The sequence below is a fragment of the Botrytis sinoallii genome, assembly GCF_014898435.1.
Source record: "Botrytis sinoallii strain Bc 23 chromosome Unknown BSIN_002, whole genome shotgun sequence".
In the NCBI taxonomy this organism is placed as follows: domain Eukaryota; kingdom Fungi; phylum Ascomycota; class Leotiomycetes; order Helotiales; family Sclerotiniaceae; genus Botrytis; species Botrytis sinoallii.
This window is the reverse complement of record NW_024066029.1, coordinates 487,008-511,051: the sequence shown is the minus strand read 5'-3', so window position 1 is coordinate 511,051 and position 24,044 is coordinate 487,008. Positions and strand designations below refer to the sequence as shown.

Below are 24,044 nucleotides of genomic sequence, written 5' to 3'. Positions count from 1 at the left end.
ATCAGCATCCAAGTTCTGGATTATGAAGCCGGACCTAATCTACTTGCTTTCATAAAGGCAAGAGCTAATTTCTTGTTGTACATATAAACAATTGCATACCTACTATCTGTAAGCGTAGCAGATTGTGACATAAAAAAGGGGTTGGAGAATCCCATGTCAAGGGAAACGCAACAGACAAGCAGACGCTATGCTTCCAATCAATTAGTTTCCTTCCCAATACCACAATCATCCATCCAGATATGAAACAGCGCCTATACTCCATCGTTATATGCATAAAACGAGACCCCCGAGATAATTTTTGCTACAACAAGAGAGGTTACTTATGCTACCACATCTCACCATCATCAGCTGCTTGATCATGTGATTGTGTTCGCCCATAATCGTAGTACTTCTGATTTTGATCGTTGTAGCCATTCTCGCTATTGTTTTGGCCGGTGCGAGATTGTGGACGATTATGGTCCTGCTCGGACTCGCCTCCTTGATGATCGTAATCATATATTTGAGAGTCATCAACATAGTTAACAGCCTCACCAGAATGGTTGGGATTTTGGGATTGTTCAGCATATTGAGTGATGCCCTATAAAGTGTTAGCTCAAAATATCTTAAAGTTCCTGAAATTGATGAAATTATACCTGGTGGTAATCGTATCGATATTGGTCACCCTCTGGTTGCTGCTGCTGCTGCTGCTGCTGTTGTTGTTGTTGTCTCAACTGTTCTTGTTGCTCTAGGTATTTTTGTTCTTGCTCCTTCTGCTTTCTCTCTGCCTCTGCCTTCTTCTGTTGTACAGATTGAGGTACTTGCATATGTGGATGCATTTGTTGAACCTTGGCCAAGTACGAGTACATGAAGTTGCTAAGTAGAACCTGACTGTACAACGCCCGTTTGGGGTTAGCTAATTTGATGTGAGCCATGCGATAAATTGCCCTCTCTTCCATTATTGAAAATCTTGTCCAGTTGTAATCAATATCTGGTTTCAAGATACGTTGCGGTGGTTCCGGCGAAAGAGTGCGGAGTGAGCTTCCTTTTTTACCCCCTGAATCTCGATCGGCTTTCTTCTTTCCACCACCAAAAAGAGACGAGAAGATACCATCCTTCTCCTTTTTAGGCTCCCCGCCAGCTTTACGACTAATTTCTTTCTTGCGTTCATTTTCGAGTTTATTATCAACATTCTCTCTCTCGACTAAGAAACTTTCCCGGCCTCTCGTAGTCGTCTCCATGGTGGATTGCAAAACATCCAATCGGGCATTATCATGCGCTTTCTCCGATGAAACTTTGGCTCTACTCTTATCATCTTTCTTCTTATCCTTCTTGTCCTTCTCATCACTCCCTTTGAACCAACCCCAACTAGTCTTCCGAGGCCCAGAGTTTTCCTCCTCTCTTTCCTTTCTAATTTTCTTGTCGGTCTTCTTTTCATCGAAGGTTGGGATGTGAGTGAGTGCATCCGTTCTCAAAGAGTTCACCGGAAGTGAAGAAGATTGCTGATGTTGAGGCATGTCGTTTGCTGTTGATGTCTTTGGGAGATTGGCACCGCCAGAAGAAGCTTGACGCTCCATTGCCGGACGTTTGTTCGATCTCGCTGGAGGTTCTGGAATGGACTGAGGAGTTGCCTGAGGAGTTGCTTGAGGAGCTACTTGAGGAGCTAATTGGGGAGCTGCTTGAGGAATTACTGGTGAGGTGTGTTGCTTCGGTGAGACTTGCGCAGTCTGCGAAGATGTTCTTTCAGGGTACTGGAGAGACTGCTTGCCCATTTGTGGTTCTGGAGTTTCCTCTACCGGAGGTGGTGTTTCTACTATACGTGGGACTGGCGAATCCGTTCGAGGATGGCTAGTACTTCTTGATCGAGTTGCATCATGAGCAGGGGGGGAAGGCTGTTGGCTGGCGTTCGGTAATATTTCTGCAGTTGATGTTGGAGCTGGAGAATCAGATCGTATAGGTACTTCGTTGGCAATGTTTCCCGGAATTGGAGGAACTGGTGGGACCTGTTCAATGTTCTGCATACGCCGTGCGCTCCTGTTGGGTCTTGAAAAATTATCCGTGTTACCTGAGGGCTCCGATTGGGTGTGTGTAAGAGGGTAGCCTGCAGATGCACGCCCATCAATCGGCGAAGCCGTTGGCGAATCTCCCCCGTCCGTATCAGCTCGAATAGAGCCAGCCCTTTTTGAAAATGGGACTCGCTCTCCCTTTCTCAAGCTTCCCCTCCTATATGTGGTGTGTGTGGATCTCCTTAGACCGATCCCAGGTGCTTGGGGCAAGATGGGCAAATCTTCGCCTTCAGCACCTTCACCTCTTCCTGTGTCGAGATTCAATTTCTGCATTGCTTTTGAAGGATCCTTTACCAACTCGTCCAATTCCTGAAGATCCGAGATTCTGAGATCAGGCGTGTGATGTGACGATAAAGACTTTTTCCTCTCTAAATGTTCTGCCCCATCTTGGTACCCTATAGCTCCCTTACCACCGGAATTATCGATCTGCCTTGACAACATAGATTTCTTCCTCCTCAATCCTGCTCCAGACCCGCTCTGATCAACTCCATTAGCCGTTAATGAGTTTTGATCTCCAGATCGTCGTTTTATTGATTGAACGCGGTTTTCCAGAAAGGTTTTGAATTCCATGGGTGCAAGCTCGGGGTGGACTCTGGCGGGTACCCAAAAAAGTCGCGATGGATCGTCCTCGTTGTCGTTCCCTGTTGGAGCTGCTGTAGGCATTGAAGACACACCCTGGAACGATGGCAGATCCGGATCGCTGGTGTTGCCCACATCCATAGACATTCGCCGTAACGCTTGTAAATTACTTAGCTCTTGTGCGACAGCAGCTGGCCCGGATTCATAGTCGATATCGTTCAGCGGGAACTCCGCATTTGCGGTACCTCCTGCATTAGGATCACGTAAGGACAAAGATGGCGATATGGGACCTCCATCTCCAAATGTTGGACTTCTGGGACTTTGCATGATTGCTGGTGATGTATGCGCTTTGTGGTTTCCATTTGCTAAGGGTACTGGTCTGGGTCTAATACTGCTGTTTGTGTCGTAAAATGAATTCGTTATTTCTTCGATAGACTCACTGGACGAGGAGGGCATAAAGCTAAGAGGTCGTGAATCTTGTTTTGAATAGTCATCATCCCCATACATATCTCCAATGGCCTCCGTTACATGATGGTTCGGATCGTTGATCGAAATTCGTGGATCCCGTCTAGGTGCAAAACTCCCCCCAAGTTGTTCTCGAGGTCTCGAAGAGGTCTGTTGAAGGGAAAAGAGGTCAGTAAAGTTTATTGTAACAGTTCGTAAATGAGATGTATCTTTGCAGAAAGTATTGTACGAAAGGACCAAGGTCTAGCAAGGAAAGCGAGTGTAGCAAGAGTGAATCAAGAGAAATTGAGCGAGCGAGCGAGAGAAGTCCGACTTGAATGTCCAACAGACAAGCAGACAAGCATGAGGAGTGGTTGGGTCAGGTAGTAACTCGCAAAGACTATTCTGATTCTGCTTCTTTCCCACCATGTACGTCGCGTCGCACAATGTAGCAAGTATTCCATAGAGATGTGCATACCTTCATCGGGAGTTGTGATGCGGGTCTTCTAAGAATTCCCTTGCTGAGATAGAAGAACTAGCACCTAATAGAATCACTGACGATACCGGCGATCTCATCTGGAGTTGTATGGATTATGGATTTAGTGTGGCAAGACTGGAGAGGATTAAAGAGCTTAATAAATATACATCGATGGGCACATGAATAAAAGTATGTCAAATGGGTGAAAGTGGAGAAGAGAGTTGCGATGGCATAATGTTGTTGTATGCGGTAATGATCGAGAGGAAGAGTAAGTGTGAGAGTAAGTGTGAGAGTAAGTGTGAGTGTGAGTGTGAGTGTAAGGGTAATAAGTGTGTTTTTGTTTGGGGATACTGATTGTGGTAAATAGGAAGGATCTCAATTAATTCGAGTTGTGCAATTGGGACCAAATGGGGATTGTCGTAGTGAGTAGGTACCCTAGGTAAGTGGCATATGAGTGGCTCGAGTGGATAGATTGGGGAGAGAGTTTTTTTTGGGGGGGGGGGTCCACCAGTGACCAGTGACCAGTGATCAGTGACCCGTGAGTGATGGAGCGATGGAGTGATGGAGCGTTGGAGTGGTGAGTGGTTGCTTGGGCGTTATTCATGGGATTTACGAGTCTCTATCGACATAGTAGACTTTGTTAGCGAAAGATCTAAATCGACTTGTTCAATCTGATCATCCATCAACCGTCACACGAAAATGAATTGCTGAATGAAATAAATGAGAATAGAAACTGTAGATACCAGGGACTAGGTACCTAGATACACAGATATTCTACCCAGGTAATCCACAGGTTAATCTGATATATGAGTCCAACAAATACCGAGATATACATGTAACATTCACTCTTTGACGAAAATATCACATAGGGGTATCCGAATAGGGGACAAATGATCAAATGTCCGAGTCCATATATGACCGTCTGAACATCTGGGCACTACCTACCTAGTAGATATAACTACCTATGTTGTTGGAATCACCAGACAAACTGCATTGTCTTTCATGCAAATGACATACTGGTTAATCTTGTAGAATTAGACATCACGATTATACTCGTACAGTACAGTACAGTACAGTACATACATCATCATGTACATCATGTACACACTGCATAGTGACATAATGAAACTTTAAAGCCATAGTACATAGTACTACTCACTCGTATTGTTAAGAATTCTTCCTTCAAGTTTCAAGCTTCCCATTGAATATCAACACCTACCTGCTCTATCAGCTGTGCTTTTGAAGATCCTTTACATCTCCCAAGACTTCTCTCGTATCACCCACCCACCTGCTCCTTATCCAGGGCTGAATTTGGCATCTGACTGTATTCCCAACTCTGATGAGCTTTGGACGCTGTCTACCAGGTATTCAGGGTTCTTATGTCATTTGGTTGCTACAGCGCCTAGAGTCATCCTTCACAATTGAGAGATTCTTAACCATCCTTTCCGTGATTAGCTACCTAGGCATGCGGCGCAAACACATGATAATCATAATCCAAGAAAAAGAGGTAGGGGGTAAGAGAGGCACGCACCGGAAGCTTGTTCTTCCTGATGATAGGTAGGTACTTGAGTAAGATGCTGTCGCTTCAAATGATGAATTGAGCCTCCGGATGTTGTTACTCACACATACTCACTGTCATGGTCCCAAATCACTCTGTTTTTCGCGAATCACAAACATCTCAAAGGCTTTTCGCAAAGGCATTTTGTAAAATTCGATACAGATGTATATGTATATATTGTAAGTGTTCCTTCGGCAGGGTACACAAGTAGTAAGGAGGGAAAAAAGAAGTCTTTGGAAGACTTTGAAATTATGATCAAGGTTAATTATAGAATTATAGAACATGGGCTGGCTCAGGGGCATTTGTAAGTGTGTGTGTGGGTGGGCAACGGCTAATCGATCTAGAATCTTTTTTCTTCTTCCATTTCTTCCATTTCTTCCATCTATCGTATCGTATCGTCTCGTATCCGCACCCGCCGTTGTCCGTTTCCTGCCACACGATAAGAAAAAAGCAAATCGAAAGAGAGCAAAGAGGAGAGAAGAAACCCTCAATCACCGTCACCAAAACGACATGACCCTTTTTCGAATTTCTGTCATTATACGTAGGTACTGGTAGGTACATAACATAACCATATACGATAGATAAAACGGTGCCAGAGTACGGTCACCCAATAATAGCATTTGCTGTACGATTAGCTCGATTTCCGTTCCTCACAGCCACAATGTTGAGAGTTCCAACGTTCGCATTGACTTCATTTTGGATGTTTGAAACCTCACCTCACCCACCACCTCATTTCAAGACACACCACGTACTTCGTACTCAAACATGAGGGTCTCCCGAGGTCTCGTTAAAAGTGGTAAAAGTGGTAAAAGTGTGGAGTTCATCACGAGAAATACGACTTATAGATTGTGAGACATCTTTGATTTATACATTTACACAAACCTACTAGGTACAGACATACACACAGTCAATCAATCAAATGACATTTCCTGCCACTCAACGCCAATCAATCATTTTGACTTTCTCTCTCCGGAATTTGAATGGACATTGCTATCTTCCGACATGGAAACATGCTTCCCTGCTTCCTGCCTCCCCCAGGGTAGCCTGTCGGTGACAACGTCATGTCGCCTATTCGGGTCAATATATGATCCTTTGCTGGCATATATGCAGTCGTTCGCCAGCTTCATATCCCCAGTCAACCATGTGAGTACAGTGCGAGTGCGTATCCAACAGTAGGTGAAGAGGAAGAACAAAATGGGGTTCAACAACTGGTTTGTGTTTACCCCACAGTACTCTATTTCCCCCGCATCTTGATCTGCAGAAGCCTGCAATTCTCGACAATTCAACCGCTTCGGAAAAACTCTCCCTCGGTATATCCATTGACCGAGTTTTGGAGAATCAATTACTGATGCGACTTGAGTTCGTTCCTGAAAGTGTACAAATGGCGTGGGTTCCCGCTGAAATTCGATCGACAACGAAGCATTGTGCGCTCATACAGAGTGCTGCTCTCAAATCATGGCCATCATCAAACGTTTAATTGCGCTTGTCGCACTTTCCCTTTCCTTAGATTTGGTTTCTGCTCAAGCATGCTGGAAAAACACAACTTGCAGCGGACCTCTGGAAGCTGCCTTTCCAGGCCCTTGGGATGCAAATATCTATGCGCCTTCGAGTCGCCAGGTATCTCCGAAATCCGTCTTATCCGCAACAACCGGAGCTGTTCTATCTAGCTTCACGGGATCGATTGGACTTTCTGGCAATGGTTCGAAATATACTCTTGACTTTGGTAAAGAGGTGGGCGGACTCGTGACCCTCAAATACACCTCCTCGGGGCCTGGTGCAATCGGGCTGGCATTTACAGAAGCCAAAAATTACATCGGGGAATGGTCGGACTCGTCCAATGGAGGGTTCAAAGGACCAGATGGCGCTATCTATGCAAATTTCACATCAGCTGGCACGGGAACATATACCATGCCGGATCTTTCGCTTCGTGGAGGTTTCAGATACTTGACTTTGTTCTTGCTTACCGATGGTACCACGAATGTCAATATCAGCAGCATCGTTCTTGAGATTGGATTCCAGCCAACATGGTCAAATTTACAAGCATACCAAGGATATTTTCACAGCAGCGATGAAATGCTGAACAAGATTTGGTACTCTGGTGCATACACGCTGCAAACAAATGCAGTTCCTGTAAATACTGGACGTCAAATCCCTACTGTTAAAGTGGGATGGGCAAATAATGGTACCATGGGACCGGGCGATACGATCATTGTGGATGGCGCAAAGCGGGATCGAGCTGTTTGGCCTGGTGACATGGGTATCGCCGTTCCATCGACATTTATTAGTATTGGTGACCTCGTCAGTGTCAAAAATGCACTCCAGGTCATGTTCAACTACCAGGTATGTTATCATTTAGTTGATCTTCTTGTTCCTGCCTAGTATTGAAATTCCTTCTTTCGCATTCCGATTTTCCGCCTTGAAACTGCTTCATTGACCGAGGATCCCGACTGACTTAATTTAGAACAATGTGACGGGCGCATTTCCAGAGGCAGGGCCACCGTTGCTACAACTGGGCTCTGATACGTATCATATGTGGACTATGATTGGAACTTACAACTATGTTCTTTACACCAATGATACTTCGTTCCTTTTGCAAAACTGGGCGAAGTATAAATTAGCGATGAATTATGTTTATGGGAAAGTCAGCGCTCCTGGGCTCCTCGAGGTCACAGGAATTCGTGACTGGGCGCGTTGGCAACAAGGTTTCAATAACAGTGAAGCACAAATGATGTATGTTTTGACATCAATGTGACTGTGGTGATTAGCTAACAAATGCACAGCCTCTATCGAACTCTTCTTACTGGCGCTGATCTGGCCAAATGGGCTGGTGATACTACTAATTTGACGGCGACATGGACCAGTCAGGCGGCTTCTCTTAAAACAGCCGTCAATAAATACTGCTTCGATTCATCTTATGGATCTTTCAAAGACAACGCAACGGCAACTACATTACATCCTCAAGACGCAAATAGCATGGCTCTTTTATTCGGAGTTGTTTCTCCAACTTCCCCTACAGCCCAGACTATTTCCACCAACCTTCTCAAGAATTGGACCCCAATCGGAGCTGTCGCGCCCGAACTTCCAGAAAACATATCCCCATTCATATCGAGTTTCGAGATTCAAGCCCACTTTACCATCGGAGAAACGAGTCGTGCGCTCGATCTCATTCGTCGATGTTGGGGTTGGTATCTCAACAACCCTAACGGAACCGAAAGTACAGTTATCGAAGGGTATCTCCAAAATGGTACCTTTGCGTATCGATCAAGCAGAGGTTATATGTACGATACCTCATACGTATCTCACGCACATGGCTGGTCTTCAGGTCCCACATCTGCCCTGACAGAATTTGTATTGGGTCTTAGTGTTACTAGCCCCGTGGGCAAAACTTGGAAATTAACACCACAATTCGGAGACTTGACGAGTGCAGAAGGTGGATTTGTGACTGCATTAGGGAAATTCCAAGCGGCTTGGAAACTTACAAAGACGGGATACACGTTGGATTTTGCGGTGCCGGAAGGAACCACAGGGTCGTTAATCTTACCGGTAAGAAAGGCGGGGGTGGTTCCAAGTATTGTTCTAAATGGAAAGGAAATCAAGGGGTCAAAGGACTTGAAGGTTGTGAATGGGGGTGTGGCACTGGAGACTAATGGTGGGAAACATAGTATTGTTGTGCGTTGAAGATCTCTGCGCTACGTTTGAACATTTATTTACCACAACACTATTAAGACTCGGACACCCTAGTGTGCGATCTATCTGATCTGCATTTTAAATCGTGGCTGTGAACATAAATTTCATGAAATATTTGAAACGTCCCTGGTCGTCATAGCCCCGAGTCCATAAAATGGAAAATCAGGGTCCTGTAATCTGATCTACTTGAGATGAAAGATCGTCATAACTTTCACATTTCTTTGTTTCACCAAAAGAGTGATTTGAGTGATTTTTGTGATAGCGCATGAATCAGACTAATTTTCAACTAATCTTCAACTATTCGATGCCGAAAGGGTGGATAATGACGTAGGTTGATAAACTAAGGAATGGGGGTTGTTCTAGTGGGAAGCTGAGGGGTTCGGGCGGGAAACATAAATAAGTACAATGCTTGAGTACATCATCATCATCATTATTCGATTCATCAATAACCTCATTATCATCGCCAATTTTCTGCAACTTCGAAAGTGAATTTCATTCTAGAATTATTTGAGATTCTTATCCTTGATCACTGAGACATAAGATTTAATATACAGTACCTTGCCTCCGCACACTCCACTAAGTCCAAATTCGCAACCGGGATTCAAGATTACCGAAAGACAAACGACAACAAGGGTCGCGAATACCACCCCACTCAGTGACCAGGTAAGTTGAGTACAGCGAGCGAGCGAGCGATAGTGAATAATACCTTCTTGCATATTATCCATACGTCGCTCTTCTTGCATCAATCTCCCATTCTCCCTTCACTTTTTGCACCAGCTGCTTTTTCGGAGAAAGAAGACTAATACAAGATGATGCGCAAACAGTCATTGCACGCCAACATGTCGGGGTCACAAGTAGCAGGAGCTCCTGGATCGACACCAGCGAACATGCCAGTGAGATCATTCTCGACTAGTAGTGCGTTGACAGATCGTACGGATGAGGGAGAGGCAGTACCATTGGAGAACCCTAAGGATGTGAGTATCTTTGCGAAATTTGCAAATTGTCAAAGGCCAAATATCGGGGTTGGAGGAAGATAGGAGAACGCCTGTGGCTGATTGAATCTTCGCACGCAGACTTCAGAATTGTTAGGAGAAAGATTGAGAGCTTGGAAACATGCAGTCGGGTATCTTGAGGAATACATTGGGGCGACGGAGAAAGTACAAAAACAGCAATCAAAGGAGTATGAGAAGGTTTTGAAGACTATCGCAAACCCCTTAAAAGAGGGGCACCATTTTCAGCAGGAGTTAGGAGGTATGGCGGGAATGTTCGAAAACATGCGAACGAATACTCAGGTATGATTTACGCGATGCTCTAATATTGCGCAAACGCTGACTGAATAGGGTTTAATAAACTCGCACCTCGAAACAGAGAAGAATCTGAAAGGCACGGTACTACCCATACTCGATCGATTACACAAGGAAATCAAACACAAATCTAAGGAGTTACTTTCTGGGGCTTCAAAGGGAGCAAAAGAGGTCGATAAGGCTAGAAATATTACACAAAAACATATTGAGCTTTTGGGATCGCAAACTGCGAACTACCAATCCAGCGCTGCTTCCATGAAGTCGGCCGAAGATCCATATGTCGTTCACCGAGGTATTCTACATCGACTTCACAAGCAAGTTTTGGAGGAAAACACCAATCGTCATGATCTCATTCAAGTCCAAAATAACTTTGCGCAATTTGAGGCTCATGTAATCGAGATCATCCAACAGACTATGATGAGTTTCACTCAGATAGTTACGAGCCAATCTCAAAGAGAACAAACACTCTTCGCAGATATGCTGAACGCTTGCCAAGGAGTTCCTGCAAATCTCGAATGGGAAGGCTTCGTTCACCGTAACCAAGCTTTACTTATTGATCCCAACGCCCCGGACCGCTCAGTAGAAGCAATTAGCTTCCCCAACCAGAATCACGCTAGCACTCAGGCTCTTATCGAGGGTTCGCTTGAACGCAAGAGCAGAAACAAGTTGAGCTTCGCCGGTTACACTACTGGCTACTATGTCGTAACTCCAAGCAAATTCCTCCACGAATTCAAAGACAACGACAATGTTCGCAAAGATCCCGTTCCGGAGTTATCTATCTACCTTCCAGATGCTATAATTGGAAGTACTAGCGGCGAAAAATTCAATATCAAAGGAAAAGATGTTTCCAAGGGAATAGGAAGTAAATTGTCTGGTACTTCCGAAATTGCCTTTAAGGCGCATTCGGCAGCGGATGCCAATAAGTGGTATGAAGTCATCAAATCGGTCGTGGGATCAAGTCCAGCAGAAGCAATCAGTCCAATGGGTCCATTGAGTCCAACATCCCCGACTGATTCAAAACAAAGCTCAATGAGCTATCCCGCGGAAAAACAACCTGAATCAATTCAAACTGGAGGAACAATTACAGGAGGGGAGACAGTTGCTAGTCCCGTGGCGACAACGAATGCAACTGATTTTGCACCTGGAACAGTACCAGAGAAAACTGGTTAAATTGGCAGGAATGAGAGAGTGTTTGGAGATTGTAATTTAAGGGGAAAGGGAGGATAAGATTTTTAGCGAATTGGTACAGAGAAGTAAATTTAAGCAGTGCGTCAGCGTGTGTTCGAGTTGTCAAACATGATTTGCTCTTTTGAGCGTGTTGATTATGTTTGAATAGCGGTCGAAGTATTTGAAATATATCCAGCGGGGGAGGGGCGAGCAGAGGTAATGTTTAGTTTTGTATGTGGCTATTAAGATTTGTTACATTTTTCACTGTAATCTGATCTGGTGTATATTCTTTGAATTTCAGTGAATGGATGAGGAGTAGTTTTCTTTTAGCCTGGTCATATATCTTCCGGGTTATTAATGTGAGTACCTGTTTGGTAGGTAAGTGTTTCTAAGGGGAATGTGAAGAGTCAGCCCATGGTAATTACAAGAAATCTCACCGATTTGCGAGATTAAGAAAAGGGAATATCGATGGGAGTTACTCTTATCTACTACCTACCCGATTGCTATCAGACTAGCTTTCTGAGGAGAAAGGACCGATCGAGAGAGATGTCGTTAGGTAGGTGCGTTCATTAGGTTAGGGGAGGGGGAGGGGGGACAGAAGTGAAGTGCTCCTTCATTTTCTGGGGATAAGAATTTGGTTTGTGAAGGGTGAAGGAGAGGGTGAGGGAGGAATTGAGTCTGTTGTTGTTGAGATAGGTTCAACTGGCTTTCTGAAAAGGACCGATCAAGAGAGGGGTACCTAGTAGTTGAATTTGTGCAGTTGATGATCAAAATTTGGTAGGTGCGTCCATCGGGTCAGGGCAGAGTAAGTGCTCCTTCTATTTTTGTGGCATACGGATTTGTTTTACGCATGATCCCAAGTTCGAGAGGTTTAGATCTTGTTGTTGCGCGTTTGTTGATGGGATATATTCAACTGAATCTCTCGACCTTCATACACCAAACCATCATGGACAATTCGGGATACACAAAATTAAAGGAGCCTCCAATTACCCCACCATCTCGAATTCATGCAGCTTATCCACGTGAGAAGCATCAGAAAGTAGAATGTGCCCCTCAACCAAGTGATCCATTTCAAGATTCATCACTACCTCGCCCTTCACTCGCGGAGCAAAGATTCGAGCTTCCATCCACACTTCTCAGCCCATTGAAGCCGCCAGAAACATCAGATCAATTCAAAAATCCTTTCTTGAATCTTCTTCCAAATTCTCCGTTGAATCCCCGCAGCAGCAATTTCAATCCGGAGGCATGGATCGCCAATTTGGTTGCCTTCATGGGACAGGATCCGAGACGATATCCTCGGAGAAGTGCAGGATTTTCTTTTGAAAATCTGACCGTTTATGCTTTTAGGAAGCCAACTAATTATCAGAAAAATGTTGCAAATATTGTGTTTGAACTTGGCGCTTTTGCTCGCTGGTTGGTTGGATCTGGAAAACAGAAAGTTCAGATATTGAAAGGATTTGATGGTTTGGTTGAGCACGGTGAAATGCTGTTGGTTCTTGGTCGGCCAGGAAGTGGAGTTTCTTCGTTCTTGAAAACGATATCTGGGAACACTCATGAACTCTTTGTCGAGCCGGACTCGGATATCAATTACCAAGGAGTCTCTGTGAGCGAGATGCACACACGGTTTCGAGGCGAAACAATATATTTGGCCGAGTCGGATAGCCATTTCTCAAACTTGACGGTTGGTCAGACGCTACTTTTTGCGGCTAAAGCTCGAGCACCGTGTGATTTTACTTTTCCTGGAGTAACTCGAAAAGTATACGCAGAGCATATGAGGGATGTGATGATGAAAACATTAGGTCTTAGTCACGTGGAAAATGTACTTGTTGGAAATGATGCCGTTAAAGGTATCAGTGGAGCTGAAAGGAAGAGAGTTAGCATCGCAGAAGCAGCCTTGAGCGGATGTTCTTTACAGTGTTGGGATAACTGTACCAGAGGCTTCGATAACGTTCATGCACTTGAGTTTTGTAAGATGATTCGACTTTCTACTACCCTTGGAAGAACGACGGCATGCATTGCTTTATATCAAGTACCTGAAATAGTTTATGATGTAAGATATGGCTACAGGCCTAGAGAGAACACTGCTAACTCTGCGTATAGCTATTTGATAAAGTTACAGTATGCTATATTTCACATCTTCCCCGTGAAGCATTACTGATTGACGCCATAGGTTCTATACGAGGGACGGCAGATATACTTCGGCCCATGCCATGAAGCAAAATCTTTTTTCATCGATATGGGATTCGTTTGTCCTCCATATCAAACTACAGCAGACTTCTTGACATCCCTCACAAGTCCAGATGAAAGGATAATCCAGTAAAATATCAGCTTATCCTTTTTAATTTTGACACTAACAACTGTAAAGACCAGGTTTTGAATTCCGAGTGCCACGAACTCCCGAAGAATTCGTTATGGTATGGAAAACATGTCGTTATTACGCAAGACTTATGCAGGACCTTGAAGCTTATGAAAATGAATTCCCGTTTGATGGGACTCATGCGTTGGATTTTGCCGCTGCGAGGAGATCTCAACAGGCTAAATATCTGTTCGTCTTTGATTTACATCCCAATCTTGATCTTTGACTTACTCATTGAACTCCAGGAGAGCCCAATCAGCATATAAACTCGGTCCAAGACAACAAGTCTTTTTGTGTATCGTTAGAGGTCTTCAAAGGTTACGAAGTGACATGAACCACACAATTTTTGTCCTGGCAATTAACAGTTTCATGGCTCTAATCATGGGTATCGTCTTCTACGATATGCCAGATGATACTAGCAGTATGAACAACAGAAGTATGTTACTGTTTATCACAATACTATTGAATGCTTTCACAGACTCACTTGAGGTAGTGACACGAACTTTCAGGTATTCTTTTGCATCGCTGACAGCACTCTAGATTCTCCAACTGTCTAATGAACGCCTGGTGGTGGAGAAACAAGCGAGATATGCATTTGTTCATCCATTCGCCGAAGCATTTGCTTCAATTCTATGCAGCATACCAGTCAGACTTTGCAGTAACGTTCTTTTTAACGCTATTCTATACTTCATGACAAGTTTGAGGAGAACATCTGTAGCATTTTTTACTTTCACTGCCTTCTCATTTGTTCTTAGTTTGACACTTTCCATGGCTTTCAGAGCTATTGGAGCTTCCTGTCGATCTCACCCTCAAGCCATCTTCTCAAAAGCAGTCATTATCTTGGCTTTTATGATGTATGCCGGATTCGCGGTCCCTCATATGAAAATGGTGCCATGGTTAGGGTGGATCACATATGTTGATCCGGTTGCGTACGCCTATGAAAGTTTAATTATCAACGAATTTTCAGGTCGGGTCTTTCCATGTGGAAATATCGTGCCGAATGGACCATCTTACATTAGTACAAGCCCTCATAACCGAGTATGCGCTGTTGTTGGGGCTATCTCTGGGTTTGAAGATGTATTGGGGACTATATATCTTGAGCTCCGGTTTGGGTTCCAACCTAACCACTTATGGCGGTATGTGAAAATCTCGTAATATTTTTGTACTTGATGACGGGGAAGGGGGAGATTTTTTCAAGATCATAATCAACTAATGTGTTTAGAAATATGAGCATTCTATTTGCTTTCATGGCATCTTATATGGCCGTGTACCTACTCGTTATTACTCATGTGTCGATGGAGAAAATGAATGGAGAGATACCGTTATTTCAACGGGGACACAAACCTCTGCCCAAGAGGCAAAGGCATCTTGAAATTTACTCAGGAGGAGATACTCATAGGTATGGTGGGAATGGCGATCCAATAACCAAAATCCAAAGACAAACATCAACTTTTCAATGGAAAGGTATCTGTCTGGATATCAAAACTGGAGATGGTACACGTCGAATCTTAGATCATGTTGATGGTTGGGTAAAACCAGGAACTTTGACCGCACTTATGGTACGTCCTATGGAGCGAGCTTGACACCAATGCTGATAAGGATTACATATAGGGTCCAACAGAGGCAGGGAAAACTTCATTGTTAGATGTTCTGGCGTCTAGAAGTAATGTTGGTGTAGTTTCTGGTGAAACTTTTGTTGATGGCTGCATAAAAGATATATCGTTTCAACGCAAAGTGGGATATGTTCAACAAAAGGACCTTCACCTTTCAACAATGACAGTGCGTGAAGCATTACAGTTTAGTGCGATTATGCGTCAATCAAGCAAGACCACCAAGAAAGAGAAACTTGCCTATGTGGAAGAGATGATCAAGCTGTTGGAGATGGATGTGTATGCGGATGCTGTTATAGGAGTTCCTGGTGAAGGCTCGTAAGACCCGGTTCAATTCTTACGTAAAGACTAATGACATTTCAGGATTAAACATTGAACAGAGAAAGAAACTGACTATAGGTATCGAGCTTGCCGCTAAGCCGAAGCTTCTACTCTTCTTAGACGAACCTACCACTGGGCTTGATAGTAGTACATCATGGGAAATAATTGAGCTTTTGAAAAAGATGACAGCTCACGGTCAAGCTATTTTATGCGCGATTCATCAACCGTCCACAGCAGTATTTCAACGCTTTGATAGTCTTCTTTTTCTTGGCCCTGGAGGTCGACCAATATATTTTGGTAGGCTTGGTGAGGATTGCGAAACTGTTAAGAAGTATTTCGAATCCAATGGAGCAGATCCTTGTCCCCCGGGTGGAAATGTTGTTGAATGGATCATGCAGTAAGTTTGGTTCGTCAATGCCTCGAGCAATGATGGAATAATTAATATAAAAAAGGACTATCGGATGTACTCCTGGTTCAACAAATTTAATTGATTGGCCCGAAGTCTGGAGGAATAGTCATGAATTAGTCCTTGTTCATCGAAAGTTGGATCATATGAGAAAGGCATTAGTTGCAAGATCCAGCTTTTTTCTGACAGGAACCAAGAAACCACCTCATCGGAAAGAATTTGCTACGAAATGTTTAGTGCAAGTCTGGCAATGCTTCAGAAGAACAAACTCATACTATTGGCGAACACCTTCTTATATCTATTCGAAAATCGGATTATCCATTTTTTATGTTCGCTTCGTCCTCTTCATTACCCTCTTTGCTATTTGAAGCTAATCATTCGTGTTAGGCTCTATTTGTTGGATTTTCATCCTTTAAAGATGCGAGTTCTTTGCAGGATCTTCAGAATCAGACTTTTGGCGTGTTTATGCTTCTGTGAGTGCCTCCTCAATGAATGGGAGCTGAGCCATCACTGATTTTGATGTAGAACTTTAGCATCTAGCTTCGTTGCGCAGATTCTCCCAAACGTTTTAGTGCAACGAGCTTTGTTTGAAGCGCGAGAGCGACCTGCAAAGATTTACTCGTGGCCAGCTCTTATTATTAGCAACATACTTGTTGAGTTACCATGGAACACACTTTCGGCAATAATTATATTTCTGTGTTGGTACTATCCTGCGGGGATGTATCGCAATGCAATCTTAACGAAATCAATACTTGAGAGAAATGGAGTGATGCTACTGCTGATCTGGGTATATGTGATATATGCAAGTACATTCGGATACATGGTACAAGTTGGTCTTGAGCTTATAGTGATGGCTGGCACTTTGTCTAATGCTGCATTCTTCTTGTCATTGATGTTTTGTGGGTAAGCATGATATGACAATCTACTTTTTGAATACGGCTATGGCAAGCTGATATCTTCTAGCATAGTCTCAGCGCCTATAACACTGCCTCAAATATGGCATATCTTGAGGCTTCTTTCTCCGTTCACTTACCTTGTTGATGGGATGCTCTCCATTGGCCTTGGTAACGTCCCAGTCACATGTTCCCAGTTTGAATCTCTTCATTTCGAACCAGTAACTGGGAGTACCTGTGGCTCTTATATGGCTAGCTATATACAGAACGCGGGGGGATATCTCACTAATCCTTCTGCAAAGAGTAGATGTGTTTATTGTCCCCTGAAAGATTCGAATGAGTTCCTTGCTGCTGCTGGTATGAGCTATACGAACAGGTGGCGCAACTTTTGTATCATGTGGGCTTATGTGGCTTTCAATGTCGTTACGACTTTTTTCATATACTGGCTAGTTAGGGCTCCGAAGAATTGGAAGGGAAAGCCGAAGGAGAATTTGGATGGTTCATCGAGTGCGAAAGATGAACACGTTAGTGAGCCAAGTGAACCAAGTGGAGGTAGTCATTCGGAAAGGAGCTTTGTGAAAGTCAGTGGATATAAAGAGGACAGTCCTCAATCTAGAAAGCGTGGTAGGTCTGATGACATTGAGCTTGTTCAGATGTGAGGGAGGGGAAGTCGCAATTGCGGCATTAGAAAGGAGGGGCAGTGCAGTCTGGGATGATACCTATCACATCGATTAGCTTTGATAATTAGCATTTTTGTTGGCTGTTGTATGTAGATAGGTACTTGTAACTAAAATATATGGAAAATCGCCTAGGTAGTGTAGATGTTACAGTAGTGACTTCGTTTAACTAGGTAGGTAGATAGGTAGGTAGGTAGGTATAATTATATAATTAATAAAACTTAGAATATTTAAAGTAGTCGTATTAGAGTGTTTAATAAAGCTCTTTCAAAATTAATTCGTTATAAAATCTGCAAGGAAAGAACGAAGTTCAATTGTTGATCAACCAGGCACTAAAGCGGCATTGTGATCCACGCCAATATTACCCCTCAACTTACGTCGTACAAACCAAAATTTATTTTGTACCGCACCTTTCATCATTTCCGCCTCAACTTTAGACGTACCTCCTCCACACCTAACACACAACCAAACATGTACTGCGCAGAATGCGGGCATCCCCTCCCCGATATCCGCGACGATAATACAACATGCAGTAAATGTAAAACGCGACTGGGCACCTGGTGGGACGAATCCTCGAAAACGATGCGCACGAACCGCGAAGCTTTCGTACCGACAAACATGATGAGCGAAATCATGGGCGGCAGAAGCCATTTCGAAATCAACAAGAAGGTTTCCGAGCGCACAAATACGTATGGGTTGGAAGAGAGAGGGTTTCTCGCTACTTTGACCATGCTGGAAATGCGATGGGGACCCGGTGGTGGAGCGGGCTTGGGAAGGAAAACGATGGAGGGTTTGGGGAAGATGATTCGAAGTACACTCGACATGTCGCTTTCGCGCGGCGAGGTGCGCGAGGCGCTGGCGAAAAATGTCGATATCTGGATGCGTCTGCAGCGGATCTTTTACCTGGCCGTTCCCATCCTGGTGTCGCGGTCGCTGCGCGAATCGTATTCGGAACAGGGGGTTCCTGCCGGACCGGACGTCTCGGAGAGTGTGGCGCTCATTTTGAAGAATTTTGAAGTGCTGACGGAGGATTTGGGATATTTGAATAATTTGCTCGTGGTGAGCAGGAATATGTTGGCGGTTAAGGAGACGGCGCAGGAGATTTGTAGGGCGGTGGGCTTGGATAAGCAGGTTCATAAGTTGATTATACTGTGTGTGAATGTGACGAGTAAGGGGTATGATGGGGAGAATGTGGATGATAATAGTAGGGGGAGGTTGAATGAGGTGACGGAACTTTGTGAGTTTGGTTTCTGTTTTGTTTCCTGAATTGGGGTTGGTATTGGGGATGCCATTGCTTTGGTTCATCTTGAGTGAGGATTGGGTTTGTGGATGATACTAATTTCTTTCGCAGATAAAAAACTTCTGGTCACTTGTTTACAGCATACGCATAATTGGACTATGGGTAATGATAGATTCAAGATGTCATTTTGGTTCGATATGCTTTTCGATAATGATCTGCATAATGATCCGGTTCATGAACTTCCTCCGGATGATTTGAATGTGGAGAAGGTTTATCATGAGGTTAGGAATTGGTTGGCTAGACATTCGGCAGATCAGGATGAGACGGCCAAGGAACTTCTGGAGAAATACGCTGCGGAAGCTGACATGGATTGCACACCTGGACCGTTACCACAAATTGACGAATTCACTGTGACTGATGCGGATAAGGAAGATGATCCGGAGGAAACGACACCGGTTTGGAAACCTGAATTGACGGATAAATATGAGCAAGATCGAATTTACGCCCGTGTATCACACGAAATTGATATTTGGTGGAAGCGCCAAAGGGATCAGAATTATGAAGGATGGGTTGTGAAGATGGTCACTGTGGAAGATGCGATAAAGCGTGCGGAGGCTTGTAAAGAAACTGCCATGGAAAGATTTCTTCCTCAACGAGCTTTCCAGGATCAGGATGCTTATGATCAGGATGAGCAGTTGGAGGAACCACCTCTACACGATGAGATTGATGGCGATACTCGGTCGATGGATGGTCATGATGGAGAAGATGATGGCGAAGAAGAGGATGAGGAGGATGATGATGAGTCTTATGCCGAAGGGCCTTTGAGAGGTCTTTTGACCGAAATTCCTAACATTCTAGACACGAAACAAATCGAAGCTCTTCACATGACCGTTAAAGCTTGTATTGTCGATTCAATGGGCTCAGGACTTACACCAGCTGGTGAGAATCTTCAGAAGACACGGTGCAAAATGTTTTTGGCTTTGGATTGTGGCAAAAATCTTCTTCGAGAAATGTTGGTTTTCATTGCTGTTTGGGAACAAACTGATCAACATTTCATTTTCCAAATTACTGCTCAAATTATCGAGTCCTTCCATCATAATGCTTTATTGCCATATGCTTGGAGCTCGCTGAGGATTATGAAGGATATTGTATCGCCGGCACAAACTGTTCTGTTACGTCTCATCAACTACATGTTCCGCGCTCGGAAGGATAGTCCCATCTACGATGATCTAAGAGATTACAACAGAGATGCAAAACTTATTCATTTCCTCTTTACATATTTCCGTACACGAGTCGTACCTGATTGTATCGCCCTTATTCACGCGCAAGCTCAAATTCGAACCAAAAATAGCGATCCTAATGATTTCCCCGTCGATTTATGGGATATGGAACGTGCCAAAGATGGACTCTCGCAGTATCTCGATTTCATATCTGTTATTGCCGAAATACCAGAGATGCGACCACTTCTTATTGAATGGGAGGCAGTCTATGAACTTATCGCTCTTCTTAGAGCTCTTGATTTAGGTGTTGCTAAGAAGAATCTTTCGGAACAACCATTACCAAATCGGAGACAAGCACCTGTTCCTCAACAGGGAGGAGGTATTCAAGCAACAGAACGACCATATGAAAGTCCCACATCTCAAAATGCACCACAGTTCCCGGGTCAAGGACAATCTCTTCCTCCTCTTCATGATACCCCACATAAATTTCCTTGGTCGGGTATTAAAATTCAAATACTTATCATTCTTACCTCACTTGTGGCACCTAATAATCCACGCAGACAAGGACCGGGAAATCCAATTGTGCAAAAACAATTGCTTAACCAGGATGGAATTATGCCGTTATTGAATTGTTGTGTTTATGATGGACATAATGAGTATTTGAAGGAGAGAGCAACGCTAGCATTGAAATATGTTATGGAAGGTTGTGAGGAGGCGCAGAAATGGGTTAAGGATTTAGTACCGGCTGGGAAACAGAGGGCGGCGGCGGGTGCGGGTGCGAATGGTGCACAGGGAAATGGAAATGCGAATGGAAGTGGAAGTGGAAGTGGAAGTGGAAATTCACGGGCAGGAGGAGGGGTCCCGGCAACTACGAGTGCAGCTTCTAATGGATTGCATATGCAAATGTCGGTGGGCAATAGTATCGATGTGGATCCGACGTTGCAGTTGGAAAAGTTGAGATTGCAGGAGAGGGTTAGGATTGCGGAGCAGAAGGCTAGGGAGATGAGGGGGAGGGAGAATGGACAGGGGTAGAGATATGGGTGAGGATAAGCAGTGGGGAAGTGGATGGAGTGGTGAGGGTGATTGAGGGATGAAATGGGGTTGAAATGAGAATGAGAATGGTGGGTTAACAAAGGGAGATATTTGCATTGCTTGGCGTATTAAAATGGTGTGGGAGGGATACACGAAGGTATGGGATATGTGATGTGGGATTAGTAGAAAAGGGAGGGAAGCGAAGGGAAGGGAAGGAAAGAGAGGTATGATACCCTTTTTGGCGTTGCATTGGTATTGGTTTGGGTTCTTTGAATGAATGAGGGAATGATTGATTGATTGATTGATTGATTGATTGAGAATGATGTGTATAGTTAGTTTACGCAGCGTAGCATAGCATGGCAGGTTAAGGAATAGTAGAGGTTATTGCAGAATGAATTGATGTATGGTATGGTGTGTTGGAGTGATGTTTGGATTATTAGATAGAGAGAGAGAGAGAGAGAGAGAGAGAGAGAGAGAGAGAGAGAAATTTGAAGATTTTGAGAATACAAATGGGAGAGGGGGGGTGAATGAAAATGGGAATGGGAATGGGAATAAGAGGAGGGGGTATAAGGTAGGGGAAGATAGAATGGAAAGGTAATTGATTGAAAGGTGATTGATTGAATGGTATAGTAGTCTGAGAGAGGTGTAGTATTGAGAGGAAGATTGGAGTTTGAAGGGAGATTGGAAGGAAGCATTGAAATAGGGGGTTTGGAAAAAGATACTTAAAGAATAATATTCTCAAGAGAGATTTTCAAGAGAGATTTTCAAGAGAGATTTTCAAGAGAGATTTTCAAGAGAGATTTTCAAGAGAGATTTTCAAGAGAAATTTTCAAGAGAGATTTTCAAGAGAGATTTTTCAAGAGAAATTTTTGAAGAAGTATTTTAAAAAGAGAATGATTGAATGATTGAATGATTGAATGATTGAATGATTGAATGATTGAATGATTGAATGATTGAATGATTGAATGATTGAATGATTGAATGATTGAATGATTGAATGATTGAATGATTGAATGATGAATGATTGAATGATTGAATATTTAGAATAAATAAAAGAATAAAAGAATAAAAGAATAGCGGAATAATAATCTATTTATAAAATAAAATAAAAAAGTAAAATTTGATCATTTCCATAGTATTTATAACTCAAATATAATTACTTTTCTTGAATTTTATAGATAATACGAATAAAGCTTTTAGATATTTTATCATTGAATAATGAGAAGAGAGGTTCGTATTTCTTTTTATTTAGTTGGATTGGATTTATATTGATTATTTGTATTATAATTTGTTTTTATTTTGATTGATTTGATTGATTTGAATAAAGATTTGGGTTTGCTTTTTTTTCTGTGTGGAGGAGAGATGGGGGATGAATGGGGAATGGAGAGAGGGGAATAAAATAGAAATGTAGAAATGTAGAAATGTAGGAAGGTTAGAAGGGAGAAAGGGAGGAAGGGAGGAAGAGAGGAAAATCAAGTAGATTGTGTGGCTTTTTGAATTATGAGATCATAGGGAAATGTTTGGAAGGAGGTGGTTGGAGTAGAGCGTTTGAGAAAGTTTACAGAGAGATGTTCAGGGTATGAAGGGGAATAAGTATAGAGGAGCAGGATTGAGAGGTAAGATTGTTGAGAAGAAGGAAGTATATTGATGGGATATGATGAGATGAGAAAATAGCGAATGTATTTTATGTTTATATCATTGTTAGTATTGATCATTATTAGGGATTATCGAGAAGTGTGTCAGATGAGGAGGAACGAGGTAAAGAGAAATACAGAATGAAGAAATGAGATGATATGTTTTGAAAATTGCTCCACTTTCGTCCTTAATTAACAACTCTCAATTCGCTTCGTGGATGAAGGACTCTTGAGTATGAATTATCGGGAACATGCATGGAGAGGTTACTGAAATTAGCGAGGTGTATGAATGAAGAGCGCAAAGTCCGGAAAGTAATTTTTTCATCAACTGGGAAAAATGTCTAGAGATTACTAGCTAGTCTTCAAGAGTAGAGTCATCTAAGTTCCTAAAGGTATATTAGATAATCAATAATAGTTATTAATGGAGAATTAAAGTTGTGGTGTTGCCTAGGGTGTCAAATGAGGTGTCATGACCTCATTGTTGATAATTAGATTTGAGGTCGGTCGCGAGTTGGAGTTTTTTTTTGTGGCTATTTGGAGGCAGGCAGGATTGAATTTGTATGTTGAGTTTTGTACTTAAGTATTGATTAGTTGCAGGGTTTGATATTTTTTTTTCTTGGATTTATTATTAGATTATATTTGGAGTGTTGACTTTTCTTTTTACGCCGATTTTTTAGATATTTGTTCAATCGATTCGAATCTAGAGATGTCTACAGAACCAAATTATGTTTATGGTTCCGGTCCGATACCCCCTAGAGACAATCGAGATCGTCCATCTAAACGTGGAGATAATCATCATCCTGGATCTGCCACTCAAAGGGCTTCAATTTCTTCCAACAAAAACCCTTTTATAACTGAAGACAATCGCGGCATTCCTAATAGCAAAAGACCAATAGACATTAAAAAAATTAAGGACATTGATAATGTTAAGAACATTGATAAAATTAAGAGGAATGCACCTCCTCCCCCAAGTCATTCTGATGTACCATACCCTCCTAAAGTTGCACAGTCAAATGAAGGGAATTCCCGGAGAAGAGGAGGTACACAAGAGAATCCGAGCACAAAAGAAAGAAATGGGGGACATGGGAATGATGCGACAAAAGTCTTGAGGAGGAAGAAAGCATTTGTGATGAAATAAGTATTGATAGTGCAAGAAGGAGCATTGAGAGAGCAAGACGCATCGAGAAGAGCATGGAGGAAGGAAATGAAATTGAGGAATGAATAAGGATTGAGAGAGCAAGAAGCATTGGACGATGAGGAAAGGGAGGAAAGGGAGAGACGACACAGAGAAGATGGTAAGAAGAGCCGAATAAAAATGGAGAATGGATGAGATGGCAATATTGATAGGGATGGAGTACTAGGGAAAGTTGAGGATATCTAAAGAAGTTTCAATCGA

At 43.0% G+C, this 24,044-nt stretch overlaps 6 protein-coding genes across 6 annotated transcripts; 5 read left to right on the top strand and 1 right to left on the bottom strand.

Moving 5' to 3' along the window:
* Window positions 1-325: 325 nt before the first annotated feature.
* Window positions 326-3,549, bottom strand: EAF02_001377 (uncharacterized protein; the record flags this gene model as incomplete). The annotated part of the gene is made up of 3 exons (XM_038897425.1): window positions 326-577; window positions 633-3,236; window positions 3,544-3,549. 3 exons carry the CDS (start codon window positions 3,547-3,549, stop codon window positions 326-328), a joined length of 2,862 nt encoding a protein of 953 aa, XP_038762400.1.
* Window positions 3,550-5,871: 2,322 nt separating this feature from the next.
* On the top strand, window positions 5,872-8,826 carry EAF02_001376 (uncharacterized protein). Its single transcript, XM_038897424.1, has 3 exons — window positions 5,872-7,441; window positions 7,563-7,831; window positions 7,882-8,826. Exons 1-3 carry the CDS (start codon window positions 6,557-6,559, stop codon window positions 8,777-8,779), a joined length of 2,052 nt encoding a protein of 683 aa, XP_038762399.1. The 5' UTR covers window positions 5,872-6,556; the 3' UTR covers window positions 8,780-8,826.
* A 499-nt stretch (window positions 8,827-9,325) lies between these two features.
* EAF02_001375 (uncharacterized protein) lies at window positions 9,326-11,488 on the top strand. Its single transcript, XM_038897423.1, has 4 exons — window positions 9,326-9,451; window positions 9,613-9,762; window positions 9,862-10,080; window positions 10,129-11,488. The coding sequence occupies exons 2-4, from the start codon at window positions 9,628-9,630 to the stop codon at window positions 11,260-11,262; spliced, it is 1,488 nt and encodes a 495-aa protein (XP_038762398.1). The 5' UTR covers window positions 9,326-9,451; window positions 9,613-9,627; the 3' UTR covers window positions 11,263-11,488.
* Window positions 11,489-12,205: 717 nt separating this feature from the next.
* Window positions 12,206-17,504, top strand: EAF02_001374 (uncharacterized protein; the record flags this gene model as incomplete). The annotated part of the gene is made up of 13 exons (XM_038897422.1): window positions 12,206-13,309; window positions 13,360-13,377; window positions 13,430-13,575; window positions 13,625-13,804; window positions 13,861-14,104; window positions 14,156-14,751; window positions 14,838-15,174; window positions 15,227-15,539; window positions 15,589-15,943; window positions 15,999-16,281; window positions 16,340-16,425; window positions 16,478-16,855; window positions 16,916-17,504. The coding sequence occupies 13 exons, from the start codon at window positions 12,206-12,208 to the stop codon at window positions 17,502-17,504; spliced, it is 4,629 nt and encodes a 1,542-aa protein (XP_038762397.1).
* A 489-nt stretch (window positions 17,505-17,993) lies between these two features.
* Window positions 17,994-21,014, top strand: EAF02_001373 (uncharacterized protein; the record flags this gene model as incomplete). The annotated part of the gene is made up of 2 exons (XM_038897421.1): window positions 17,994-18,759; window positions 18,874-21,014. The coding sequence occupies 2 exons, from the start codon at window positions 17,994-17,996 to the stop codon at window positions 21,012-21,014; spliced, it is 2,907 nt and encodes a 968-aa protein (XP_038762396.1).
* A 2,340-nt stretch (window positions 21,015-23,354) lies between these two features.
* Window positions 23,355-23,786, top strand: EAF02_001372 (uncharacterized protein; the record flags this gene model as incomplete). Its single annotated transcript, XM_038897420.1, has 1 exon — window positions 23,355-23,786. The coding sequence occupies one exon, from the start codon at window positions 23,355-23,357 to the stop codon at window positions 23,784-23,786; it is 432 nt and encodes a 143-aa protein (XP_038762395.1).
* Window positions 23,787-24,044: the final 258 nt, after the last annotated feature.